The sequence below is a fragment of the Corythoichthys intestinalis genome, chromosome 8 (assembly GCF_030265065.1).
Source record: "Corythoichthys intestinalis isolate RoL2023-P3 chromosome 8, ASM3026506v1, whole genome shotgun sequence".
In the NCBI taxonomy this organism is placed as follows: domain Eukaryota; kingdom Metazoa; phylum Chordata; class Actinopteri; order Syngnathiformes; family Syngnathidae; genus Corythoichthys; species Corythoichthys intestinalis.
The window spans coordinates 5,025,559-5,038,611 of record NC_080402.1 but is presented as its reverse complement, the minus strand read 5'-3'; the positions used below and the strand labels follow the sequence as shown (position 1 = coordinate 5,038,611).

Genomic DNA, 13,053 nt, shown 5'->3' with positions numbered 1-13,053 from the left:
GATCAAAACAACTCTTTTGACACCAAACCTGTTCTTTATTCTTCATATACTTGAAGTGTGACACGTAAATAAGTCACAGACTCACAGCAAACATATGTACACAATAAATGATGAAGTGCACAAACCAAAAATACAACATAAAGTGATAAAAAGTTGGCAGTTTTTGGCCGACTGGGTCACCGCTTCATTTGGCCACTCAATTCCGAACACACACGTCTCGGTGGCTCTTCCATTTTTTTTTTTTTTTCAATTGCCGACCTTGCCATTTGGGAATCATAATAATGTCTTGACGAGACTTGCTCTTCGATGATACTCCCGTCGGCTTAGTCCATTTTTGCGTGTAGAAAAATAATTAGGGCTGTCAAACGATTAAAATTTTTAATCGAGTTAATTACAGCTTAAAAATTAATTAATCGTAATTAATCGCAATTAATCGCAATTCAAACCGTCTATAAAATATGCCATATTTTTCTGTAAATTATATATATATTCTGTAAAATAAATTGTTGGAATGGAAAGATAAGACACAAGATGGATATATACATTCAACATACGGTACATAAAGACTGTAGTGGGCATTTCACTCTACTGTCATTTAAATCTGTCTATGCTGTCCTCACTCCGAAGCGTCTACTTTTTCCAAAGCTAGACAGCTAGTGAACGACGCCTTAATAATTAGACTTCTTCCTTTTTCATCTGATTTATTAATAAAAAGGCCTTAAACCATTGTCCTCTTTAGACCGTCGTAAAACTACAAAAAGTACACAAGCATTGCATTAGCAACAACTTTAGCTTAGCACGCTATACAGGTTCACTAAACATAAACAAAAAGCGTCTCATACAAAAAATATAACATTTCGCTTACTAACATAATATGTACATTCTTTACAACAACCATACTTACGGACAAATCTTGTCCAAGGATCATGTAAGCACAACATTATCAGCCCGAGACGTCGTGCAGCCATAATGAACTGGCAAGAAAACAATAAACCATGTCGCAAAGCGACCACAAGAGTTCGCTGTTAGACAGCACAAAAAGCCTTGCTGTAAAACTTACCAAAAGGCAGAATACTGTCTGAGCGGGACATGTGCGTTAATTGCGTCAAATATTTTAACGTGATTCATTAAAAAAATTAATTACCGCGCGTTAACGTGATAATTTTGACAGCCCTAATATATATTCATATTAGGGCTGTCAAAATGAAAATATAAATATATATTAGGGCTGTCAAAATTATCGCGTTAACGCGCGGTAATTCATTTTTTTAATTAATCACGTTAAAATATTTTACGCAATTAACGCAGCTGCCCCGCTCAGAGAGATTTAAATGACAGTACACAGTGAAACGCTCACTTGTTGTGTTTTATGGAGTTTTGCCGCCCTCTGCTGGCACTTGGGTGCGACTGATTTTATAGGCTTTAGCATCCATGAGCATTTTGTAAGTAATTATTGACATCAACAATGGCGGAATACTAGTTTATTTTTTGATTGAAAATTTTACAAATTTTATTAAAACGAAAACATTAAGAGGGGTTTTAATATAAAATTTCTCTAACTTGTACTGACATTTTTCTTTTAAGAACTACAAGTCTTTCTATCCATGGATCGCTTTAACAGAATGTTAATAACGTTAATGCCACCTTGTTGATTTATTGTTATAATAAACAAATAGTCCTTATGTACTGTATGTTGAACGTATATATCCGTCTTGTGTCTTATCTTTTCATTCCAACAATAATTTACAGAAAAATATGGCATATTTTATAGATGGTTTGAATTGCGATTAATTGCGATTAATTACGATTAATTTTTAAGCTGTAATTAACTCGATTAAAAATTTTAATCGTTTGACAGCCTTATATATATATATATATATATATATATATATACACACACACAATTTTTAAAATCACTCTTTGGGGAAAAGGTGAGAAAAAAACATGCCTTATATGTATCTCTTTCCAATGCTAAATCTGAACAAATACATTGAGCACACACACACACACACAAAAAATTGGGGGGCGGGGTGCGCAACTTCGCGGTTTTTTACTTATTGAGGCGGGTTCTGGTCCCCATTAACCGCGAGAAAACGGGGGATCACTGTACACTGGTCATTGTGAGTCATCCGAAGTCTTTCCAAACAGCTATTCAAGTCCTCTAGTGAAAATTTCTTTTAAAAAAAAAAATATATATAGTGGTGGGACTCGATTAAAAATTTTAATCGAGTTAATTACAGGGTCTGTAATTAATTAATCGAAATTAATCGCATTGTAATTGAAAACCATATATTGACAAAACAAATCGTGTTCTCAATAAAAAAGCCTTTTTGAGCTTAACAACAAATTTATTACTGTTAATATGTAATGTCATCAGCATACAATTGGTCAAAGTGCTCATACAGCTATTCAGGTTTAAAGTGTTTCAGGCACCCGGATTATTTATGTTCTTTGAAAACATTTTTCTTTAGATAGTTACTGTTTTTTAACTGTATACATAACTACTTTTCAGTAGTTACAAGATAAAACTATGAGGCATAAAATATTGCCAAATATTTTCTTTCAAATAGTGAAATGTAAACACTGATAACTAAACTGCAAGAAAATAACAAAGTGCAACACTTCAACATTAAGTTATTCAACAATCCGTACCAATTGTTGTGACTTTTCGTTCAATCTCCCAGGACTCAGCTACCGAAAAAAAACTGGTCTGCACAGTTTACTGTTTAGCGTCTGTCGTTGGCTTTTTGCACAGTCAGGACGAAAGACGCCAAATGCCATTCATTGTTGACGACTTGTATTGTATGTGCGGTCACTCCGAGATAGTTAGAATTGCTCAAGAAAGTCCAGTGATCCCGTGTCAAACCGACATACTCGACAGACTTCAATCGGTCTTCTTTGGTCTGCTTTTCGTCATCGAATAGCTGCTTGCACAAGCGCCGGCCGAGGCAGCCCGCCGGGTGCAACCGTGACCGCCAAGCCGACCGCGCCGGGACCCTCGCCGCCGCCGCGCCCTGGTTAAAGGGCGGGCGGGAAGAGGGGGACGAGGAAGGCGCGCGGCCGCGTCGGCAGCTTGCACAAAACAATGCTCTTGTCCATTGTCCCATCAGGATGCGTTTTATAGGGGAAAACTAGCCCCTAACTGTCCAAATAAAATGTCGCCTCCCATCACTGCTGCTGTTAGCGTTTGTTTGTGTGCGTCAGATTTACCGGCGTACCAGAAACACATGATTAGGAAGGTTCCGCATGTGGACAAATGGAACTGAAACAATTAATTGCGTTAAAATTTTTAACGCGTTAAAAGCTTTATAATTAATTAATCGAAATTAATGCGTTAAAGTCCCAGCCTTAATATATATATATATTTTTTTTTTAATATCGCAATATAATATCGCAAACCCCCCAAAAAATCACAGCAATAGTTTTTTCCAATATCGTTCAGGCCTACTCGCTAGGGTTTGAAAAATCAATAGGACCGCGTCAGGTTACGGCGCAGGGTCGTAAATCAGGTCTTCCTTGACGGCGCAGGTCTGACGCGGAAGTATAACTCGGCCTTTATTCACCACTGTTCCCCAGCCCACCCATAAAGCACTCAGGTTCATCTTTGAGTTAAGCCTTACTGTCAATGTAAGTCTGTGTTTAAAAAAAAAAAAAAAAAACGATGCAGCATATAGTCTGCAGGGAATAAACCAGTGGGAGCCAATTTATGAATTGTACGAAGTTTTTTGAGTCAGCTCTTCAAATCATTGTCTTGCGAATCAATTCGAGTCGGGTCTCAAGTAATCGCCCCACAAGTTGAGTCGAGTTTCTGACCTTTCCGGCTCAAACGAGTCAAGTCCGAGACAAGTTGCAAGTCATCAAATTAGTGACCTGAGTTGACTTGAGTCCCTATGACTTGAGTCCTGTTGTCTGGCTACACTGTATGTGGTAACATTTAGAGATACAGTGATTGAAAAATTCAAAAATTTAATTTTAACCGAGATACAAAGTTTAGTTTGTAGCTCCCTAGCCAAGTTTCTTGGAACTTCCACCGTGTTTTCTTCTCTCGGGTTCCATGCGAGGATTACACAGACACGGAACACCGACCGAGAGCAACCACGCGGGGTTCCTTACAAATGTGTGTTTATCCGCAGGGTGCAGGATCTGAAGGAGCTAGGCGAACTTTCTCCACACTGGGACAACCTACGGAAGGAGGTGATAGCGCGATACGGCGGCATCATCGCATCATACCAGGAGACGCTGGCGGAAATGGAAAAAATTAGCGGTAAGAATGACTTGTGCGTTGTTGTTATTGCTAACAGGCACATAGGCCGTGGAGAGAAAAGACTTTCAAAAGGCCGTCCTTGGCTACGAAGCGTCCTTTTCTTCCAATGTTTTTCCGCCCTACATGTAAATTATCTTTTGCGGCTCTTATCGTCATTTGTCCTTGGGAGTGTGCGCGCTCGCATTGAAATGCGCCGCCATTCCTCCGGCGCGGCTTACGGGCAAGAGCGCCGCGCTCACCGAGGACCCCTGTGGAGCTTAGCAATTAACTAGTGGGGAAATTGTCCTTTCCATCTGTGGAACTAATCATCAGTGCGAGCAAAGTTGACGCTTCTTATGGTACGCGGATTGATTTGGCTCCCGGATGACAACCTCTCTGTTGTCTGCTGTGATTAAGTGTGTTGCTAAACAACCCATAGAAATATGATAAAGGGTTCTTTGTTTGGTTTGGTTCCTATTAGGGATGTCCATGATTTGATCACGTGATCGGAAATCGGGGCCTTTCACGTCATTTTTAGAAAATCGGAATATGATGTAAGAGATCAGGATTTCCAAGCTTTATTTAGTTTATTTTATTCTTCATTTTTAAGGTCGACAAAGCAACAAAATAATCAATATGTAAAATTGTCAAAAGAAATGCTAACTGTCATGGGACGCTAACGGTTTTCAAGATTAATTTACTTTTATTCTTCATTTTTAGCATCTACAAAAACAAAAAAAATCAAGTACAATGTTATTGTCAAAATAAATTAGAAAATAGGAATGTTTTTTTACTAAGCAACATCGCCACACAACAGAATTGGAAGTTAACACCTCTAGGTTAACTAGTTAACATCTCTAGGAGGATGATATGCTAGCGGTTGTCGTTAGCTAACGGTTTTAAAGATTTATTGTCTTTTATTATTCATTTTTAAGGTCTACGAACAACAAAATGATCAAGATGTACAATGGCATTGTCAAAATAAATTAACAAATAGGAATGTTTTTTACTACGCAAAATCGCCACACAACAGAATCGGAAGTTAACACCTCTAGGTTAACTAGTTAACATCTCCAGGAGAATAATATGCTAGTGGTTGTTGTTAGCTAACTGTTATTAAGCTTTGATTCTTCATTTTTAAAGTCTACAAACAACAAAATGATCAAGATGTACAATGGTATTGTCAAAAGTAATTTAAAAATAGGATTTTTTTTTTTTTTTTTTTACCAGGCAACATCACGACAGAATCTTAAGTTAACACCTATGTATATATACAGTGCTGCTCGAAAGTTTGTGAACCCCACAGCGATGGTCAGATTTTTTGTAAAAAAAACTAAAATAACCTTATTAAATGTTAAGTTATACCCAAATCCACAATACTGACATTCCAAATAATGGACTGAAACAAAAGAAATAGTTATATTGTCATTCTTTATTTAACAAAAGTGGTTGATTTAAGAAAAACTCAGATATCATGTGTGCAAAAGTATGTGAACCCCTTCAGTTAATAGGATATTGCGCCTCCTTTTGCAGAGATTACCTCAACCAAACGGTTTCTGTAGTGACTAATCAGCCTCTCACATCTACTTTGGGGGATTTTTGCCCATTCTTCCTTGCAGAACGCAGTCAGTTGAGAGAGGTTTGATGGGCGTCTGGCATGAACTGCTTGCTTCAGGTCCCGCCACAGCATTTCAATGGGATTTAGGTCAGGACTTTGACTGGGCCAGTCCAGAACACGAATCTTCTTCTTTTTCAGCCATTCCTTGGTTGTATTGCTGGAATGCTTTGGATCATTATCATGTTGCATGATCCACCTTCTGCCAAGCTTTAACTTCAAAACAGATGGCGTCAGGTTATGTTCTAGGATTTGACAATATTCCTCAGAATTCATGATTCCCTGGACTATGTGGAGTTGTCCAGGTCCTGAGGATGCAAAGCAAGCCCAGATCTTGACATTCCCACCTCCATGCTTCACTGTTGGGAGAAGGTTCTTTTGGTGGTATGCAGTGTTGACTTTTCGCCAGACATGGCGGTTTTGGTTGTGACCAAACAGTTCAATTTTGCACCACATCAGTTGATGAAAACTCTTTTTAATTTAGTCTCGACAACACAACTGTTAAAAAAACAAAAAAAAACTACTGAATTGATTGATTAGGAAATCAGGTTGAAATAATAGAAAATTCCAAAATGTTGAGGGGGTTCACAAACTTTTGAGCAGCACTGTATATATTCTTCATTTTTAAGGTCTACAAACAACAAAATAATCGAGATGTATAATAATATTGTCACAACTAAATTTAAAAAATAGGAATGTGTTGGACTACGCAAAAGAATGGGAAGCTAACACCTTTGTAAGAAGATTGATATGTTAGCCGTCGTGGGAAGCTAACTGTTTGTAAGATTTATTTACTTTTATTCTTATTTTTGAAGGTCTACAAAAAACAAAATAATGACGATTACCATGTTATTGTCAAAATAAATTTAAAAATACAATTTTTTTTTTTTACTGTGCAACATCACAACATAACAGAATCTTAAGTAAGCTAGCTGTTGAGGGAAGTTAACGGTTTTTAAAATATTTATTTACTTATAATCTTCATATTTAACATCTACAAACAACAAAATAAATTAAAAGATAGGAATGTTTTGTACTGCACAACATCACAAAACAACAAAATCGGAAGCTAACACATCTGTTGGAGAATGATATGCTAGCTGTTGTGGGAAGCTAACAGTTTTTAAGATTCATTTAATTGTTTTCTTCATTTTTTAGGTCTATGGAGCAACAAAATAATATGTAAAGTTGTAAAAAGAAATGCTAACTGTCATTGGACGTTAACGGTTTTCAAGATTAATTTACTTTTATGCTTCATTTTTACTACGCAAAATCGCCACACAACAGAATCGGAAGTTAACACTTCTAGGTTAACTAGTTAACATCTCTAGCAGGGTGATATGCTAGCGGTTGTTGTTAGCTAACAGTTTTAAAGATTTATTCTCTTTTATTCTTCATTTTTGAGGTCTACAAACAACAAAATGATCAAGATGTACAATGGTATTTTCAAAATAAATTAAAAAATATGACTGTTTTTTGACCACGCAAAATCGCCACACAACAGAATCTGAAGTTAGCACCTCTAGGTTAACTAGTTAACATCTCTAGGAGGATGATATGCTAGCGGTTGTTGTTAGCTAACGGTTTTAAAGATTTATTCTCTTTCATTCTTCATTTTTAAGGTCTACAAACAACAAAATGATCAAGATGTACAATGGTAGTCAAAATAAATTTTAAAAATAGGATTTTTTTTTTTTTTTTTACTTGGCAATATCACGACACGACAGAATCTTAAGTTAACACCTCTGTAGGAAATGATATGCTAGCTGTCGTGGGACGCTAAAGGTTTTTAAGATTTATTTACTCATATTCTTCATTTTTAAGGTCTACAAACAACAAAATAATCGAGATGTATAATAATATTGTCACGACTAAATTTAAAAAATAGGAATGTGTTGGACTACGCAACAGAATGGGAAGCTAACACCTTTGTAAGAAGATTGATATGTTAGCCGTCGTGGGAAGCTAACTGTTTGTAAGATTTATTTACTTTTATTCTTATTTTTGAAGGTCTACAAAAAACAAAATAATGAAGATTACAATGGTATTGTCAAAATAAATTTAAAAATAGGATTTTTTTTTTACTGTGCAACATCACAACACAACAGAATCTTAAGTTAGCTAGCTGTTGAGGGAAGTTAACGTTTTTGAAATATTTATTTATATTCTTCATATGTAACAGCTACAAACAAATAAATTAAAAGATAGGAGTGTTTTGTACTGCGCAACATCACAAAACAACAAAATCGGAAGCTAATACATCTGTTGGAGAATGATATGCTAGCTGTTGTAGGAAGCTAACAGTTTTTAAGATTTATTTAATTGTTTTCTTCATTTTTAAGGTCTATGGAGCAACAAAATAATATGTAAAGTTGTAAAAAGAAATGCTAACTGTCATGGGACGGTAACTGTTTTCAAGATTAATTTACTTTTATTCTTCATTTTTAGGGTCTACAAAAACAAAATAATCAAGTACAATAGTATTGTCAAAATAAATTTAAAAAATAGGAATGTTTTTTACTAAGCAACATCGCAACACAAAAAATCGGAAGTTAACGCCTCTCGGTTAACTAGTAAGTAGTTAACATCCCTAAGAGAATGATATGCTAGCGGTTGTTGTCAGCTAACGGTTATAAAGATTTATTCTCTTTTATTCTTCATTTTTAAGGTCTACAAACAACAAAATGATCAAGATGTACAATGGTATTGTCAAAATAAATTTTCAAATAGGATCTTTTTTTTACTACGCAACATCGCGACACGACAGAATCTTAAAACCTCTGTAGGAAATTATATGCTAGCTGTCGTGGGAAGCCAACGGATTTTAAGATTTATTAACGTGCATTCTTCATTTTTAAGGTCTCCAAAAACAAAATAATGGAGATGTATAATGATATAGTCAAAATAAATTCAAACAACAGAAAAAAGGATGTTTTCTTTTTTTTTTTACTGCATAACATCACAACACAACAGAATCTTAAGTTAGCTAGCTGTCGTGGGAAGGTAACGGTTTTTAAAATATTTATTTACTTATATTCTTCACATTTAACGTCTAAAAACAACAAAATAACCAAGATGTACAATGATATTGTCAAAATAAATTAAAAGATAGGAATGTTTTGTACTACGCAACATCACAAAACAACAGAATCGGAAGCTAACACTTCCATTGAAGAATGATATGCTAGCTGTCATGGAAAGCTTGACGGTTTTAAGATTTATTTTTACTTTTATTCTTCATTTTTAAGGTCTACAAACAAAAAAGGTAATCAGGATTTACAACGGTAGTCAAAATTAAATAAATTAAAAAAATAGGGATGTTTTGGACTACGCAACATTGCAACACAACATAATCGGAAGCTAACACCTCTGTTCGAGAATGATATGCTAGCTGTCGTGGGAAGCTTAACGGTTTTTAAGATTTACTTTTATTCCTTATTTTTAAGGTCTACAAACAACAAAATAATCAATAGTTACAACGTTATGTCAAAAAAAAATTTAAATTGGAATGTTTTTTTACTACGCAATATGGCGACACAACAGAATTGGAAGTTACCACCTCTGTAGGCGAGTGATATGCTAGCTGTCATGGTCAGCTAACGTTTTTTAAGATTTGTTCAATTTTATTGTACATTTTTAAGGTCTGTGGAGCAACAAAATAAACAGTATGTTCAATGATATTGTCAAATATATATATATATATTTTTTTTAAAGGAATATTTTGTACTGTGCAACATCACAACACAACAGAATCTTAAGTTAACACCTCTGTAGGAGAATGATATGCTATCTGTCGCGGAAAGCTAACGGTTTTGAAGATTTATCTACTTTTATTCTTCATATTTAAGGTCAGCAAACGACAAAATAATCCAGATATTCAATGATAATGTCAAAATATATATATATTTTTTAAAAGGAATGTTTTGTACTGCGCAACATCACAACACAACAGAATCTTAAATTAACCCCTCTGTAGGACAATGATATGCTAAGTGTCATGGTAAGCTAACGGTTTTTAAGATCTGTAAAATCCGTAAAATCAAACAATAATGTTTTCTGGGTTTTTTTCATGTTCTGTCTCTCATGGTTGAGGTGAACCCATTTTGACAGTTACAGGCCTCTCTAATATTTTCAAGTGGGAGAACTTGCACAATTAGTGGTTGACTAAATACTTATTTGCCCCACTGTATTTAACAAGGGCGTGTAAAATGTTCCCGCCCAAATTGCAGGACCGAAATACAAACAAGCTGTCATACTTCCAACGAGGTTCTTATCATTGCGCTAATCCTCTTCTTATTGCCTCCGATGTCATTCTCGTGTTGACTCCGCTTTGCATGTAATCACGTTAGCTATCAATAATTAATGTGCAGCAGCTCGCCCACGCGTGTTGTCTAGCAACGTCGCCGTCGTCGCATTGGCTAGTTGGCAAACGCGGAGGCGGGCCACGCGTGCGACCTCTGTCAGGAAGCGGAAAAGAACGAGGCCGTGACGCGTTTGCCCGCGGGGGCCTTTGTCGGCGCCCCGGGCGCACGTTGGTAGTTTTCATTGCTCATCAGCAGAGGGATGAAAGGAAAAACTTTAATAAGTCATTAAGGTGGAACAGAGCAGAATAAAAATCATTGAGATGAAACTAACGGTTCCCTTTGTCAGCGTTTTGATTGTTTGTTTTTTTGTGTGTTTTTTTTAATACAATTCAGAAATTATTAAAGTATATTTTTTACTTGTTGACGGCGATAGATATTTTAAACTTCAAATATATAATACTTTTTGCATTAAAAAATATATTTCTCACAGGTTAACTATGGACTGCATGCAATTCATCTTTTGACCGCTTGACGGCACTAGTATTAAAATTTGATAATATAACAGGACAGAAATCAGGGATTTTTCTTTTCATAAAAAAGTTATAAAAAAAAAAAAAGTACTATCGTACATCATGGAACATACACAGAAAAACTGAGAAAAATATTACAACATAGGGATAAATTATAAGTATTTCTTAACTGTAATTATTCTTTAATTAGTATTTATTAGAGCTCGAGCACCGAGTGGTGCGAGAACCTATGAGATCGCAAGTTATCAGAATGGTGGGTTTTCATTCACGGGCCTGACCTTGGCAGAGTGCTGAAGTCGACCGACGCTAAATTCAGTCAATGACAAATAACTCCCTAATACAAAGTTCAGTCTTTTTCATATCTGGCATGTACAGTGGTATGAAAAAGTATCTGAACCTTTTGGAACTTCTCACATTTTTGCATAAAATCACCATCAAATGCCATCTGATCTTTGTCAAAATCACACAGATGGAAAAAGCAGTGTCTGCTTGATGTAAAACTGCACAAACATATATAGGTTTGTCCCCCCCTTATATATATATATATATATATATATATATATATATATATATATATATATATATATATATATGGTAGTATTTTTTTTATAGTATATAATATAGTTGATGTGTGCACAGAGATATTGGATCATCTTTGGTGGACGGCCACTCCTTAGGAGAGAAGCAACAGTGCCAAACTCTCTCCATTTTTAGACAACTTCTCTGACTGTCGATTGATGAACATCCAGACTTTTAGAGATGGTCTTGTAAGGATACAAACCCATTGTTTATTTGTATAAAGCTGGGAAATTATTCCCAGCTGTATACAAATCAACAACAGTTGATCGCAGGTCTTCAGACAGATCTTTTAACCAAGCTATGATGCACATCAGACAGTTTTTACCAGGTGTGTGTTTTATAGTGGGCAAGGCAGCTTTAAACCACTCATCCGTGATTGGGGACACACCTGACTTAAATTGTTTGGTGAAAATAGGTTTCAATTGCTCTTTAAGTCTCCTTAGGCAGAAGGTTCACTTACTTACCGTATTGGCCCGAATATAAGATGACCCTGATTATAAAGTCGACCCCCTCTTTTTCAAGACTCAAGTTTGAAAAAAGACTTTTTAAACACCAAATAAATTTTTATACAGAAAATAATTACAGTACATCCGAAACAAATGGGTGTAACAATAGATTTGAGAGAAAAAGCATGTTATTTTGCCTCATTCAAATCTAATATCTGAACATTTAAATATGTAAACTAAAGTGGAATCACATTCGTAAATGAATGGCTTCTGGTTTTTTAAATGTAAATAAACCAATCTATTGTGATAAAACAACAAAAGTGCAATAACGGCATTAACCATCAAAGTGAAGTCTAACTGTAACTGCAGTCTTGAAACAAATCTGACAGAACATCGCTTCAATGATATCTGGCGCCATCTAGCGTTGTGAATGGGTATGATGTCTAGACCGCGAGTATAAGACGTCCCCCTCTTTATCATTCTTATTTCAATGCAAAAAGCACCGTTTTATATTCGGGCCAGTACGGTATTTTTCCCCCATCTGTCATTATTTGCATGCAATCCTCATTAAAATATGAAAACCTATAAATGTTTGGGTGGTTTTAGTTAAAGCAGACACTGTTTTTTCATCTGTGTGATTTTGATAAAGATCAGATGACATTTGATGGTGATTTTATGCAGAAATATGTGAAATTCCAAAAGGTTCAGATACTTTTTCATACCACTGTATGTATGAGAGGTATCCCAGGCTGAACACGACTGCAATGAAATGCTACCCATTAGGCCTGGCGCCACTGCTGGGAATAGGAAACACTTTTTTATCTAGACAGGCCCCTTCTCAAAAGGGGAAAAAAAATAAATTAACCTCAAACCTGCATCAGGGGAGCCTTAACAAATGTGTTCAGGTGCCTGATGAAAAATATCGAGGTTGCATTGCAGAAGAGGGTAAAGTGAAAATATCCGTCACCATTTTGTCTCGCCACAAATTTTGAACAGTCATAACTTGGCAGGCATACAACATATCTGGACCAAACCTATGTGCTTGTAGAGAGTCCTACTCTGAAGGGTGCTGTCGGGGTCATTCGCATAAACCCTACAGCGCCAACTAGTGGCAAAAGAAAGTCACTCATTTGACTTATAATTGTCCAGTTCTTTTCAGGTTGGTCATTGTAGTTACAAGACCTTTTGTAATACTACATTTTAACCCTTTAATAACTCAGCCTATTTTGGCCGAATTTGCATGCATTTGATGTTGCCTTTATATTTCAAAGAAAAAAATGTTTACAATGGCCAAGTTAAGTCCCTTTTTTCAGGCCACGTTGAACTTCATGTCCAA

General features: G+C 35.8%; 1 protein-coding gene across 10 annotated transcripts in view; it reads left to right on the top strand.

Annotated features, from left to right (window-relative positions):
* Nucleotides 1–13,053, top strand: part of inpp4b (inositol polyphosphate-4-phosphatase type II B) — a 501,746-nt gene that overhangs the window by 406,339 nt on the left and 82,354 nt on the right. For all 10 annotated transcript variants that reach the window (XM_057844280.1, XM_057844279.1, XM_057844282.1 and 7 more), the window contains one exon: nucleotides 4,134–4,264. In XM_057844280.1, the coding sequence (XP_057700263.1) occupies nucleotides 4,134–4,264 (131 nt within the window). The remainder of the gene's footprint in view (nucleotides 1–4,133; nucleotides 4,265–13,053) is intronic.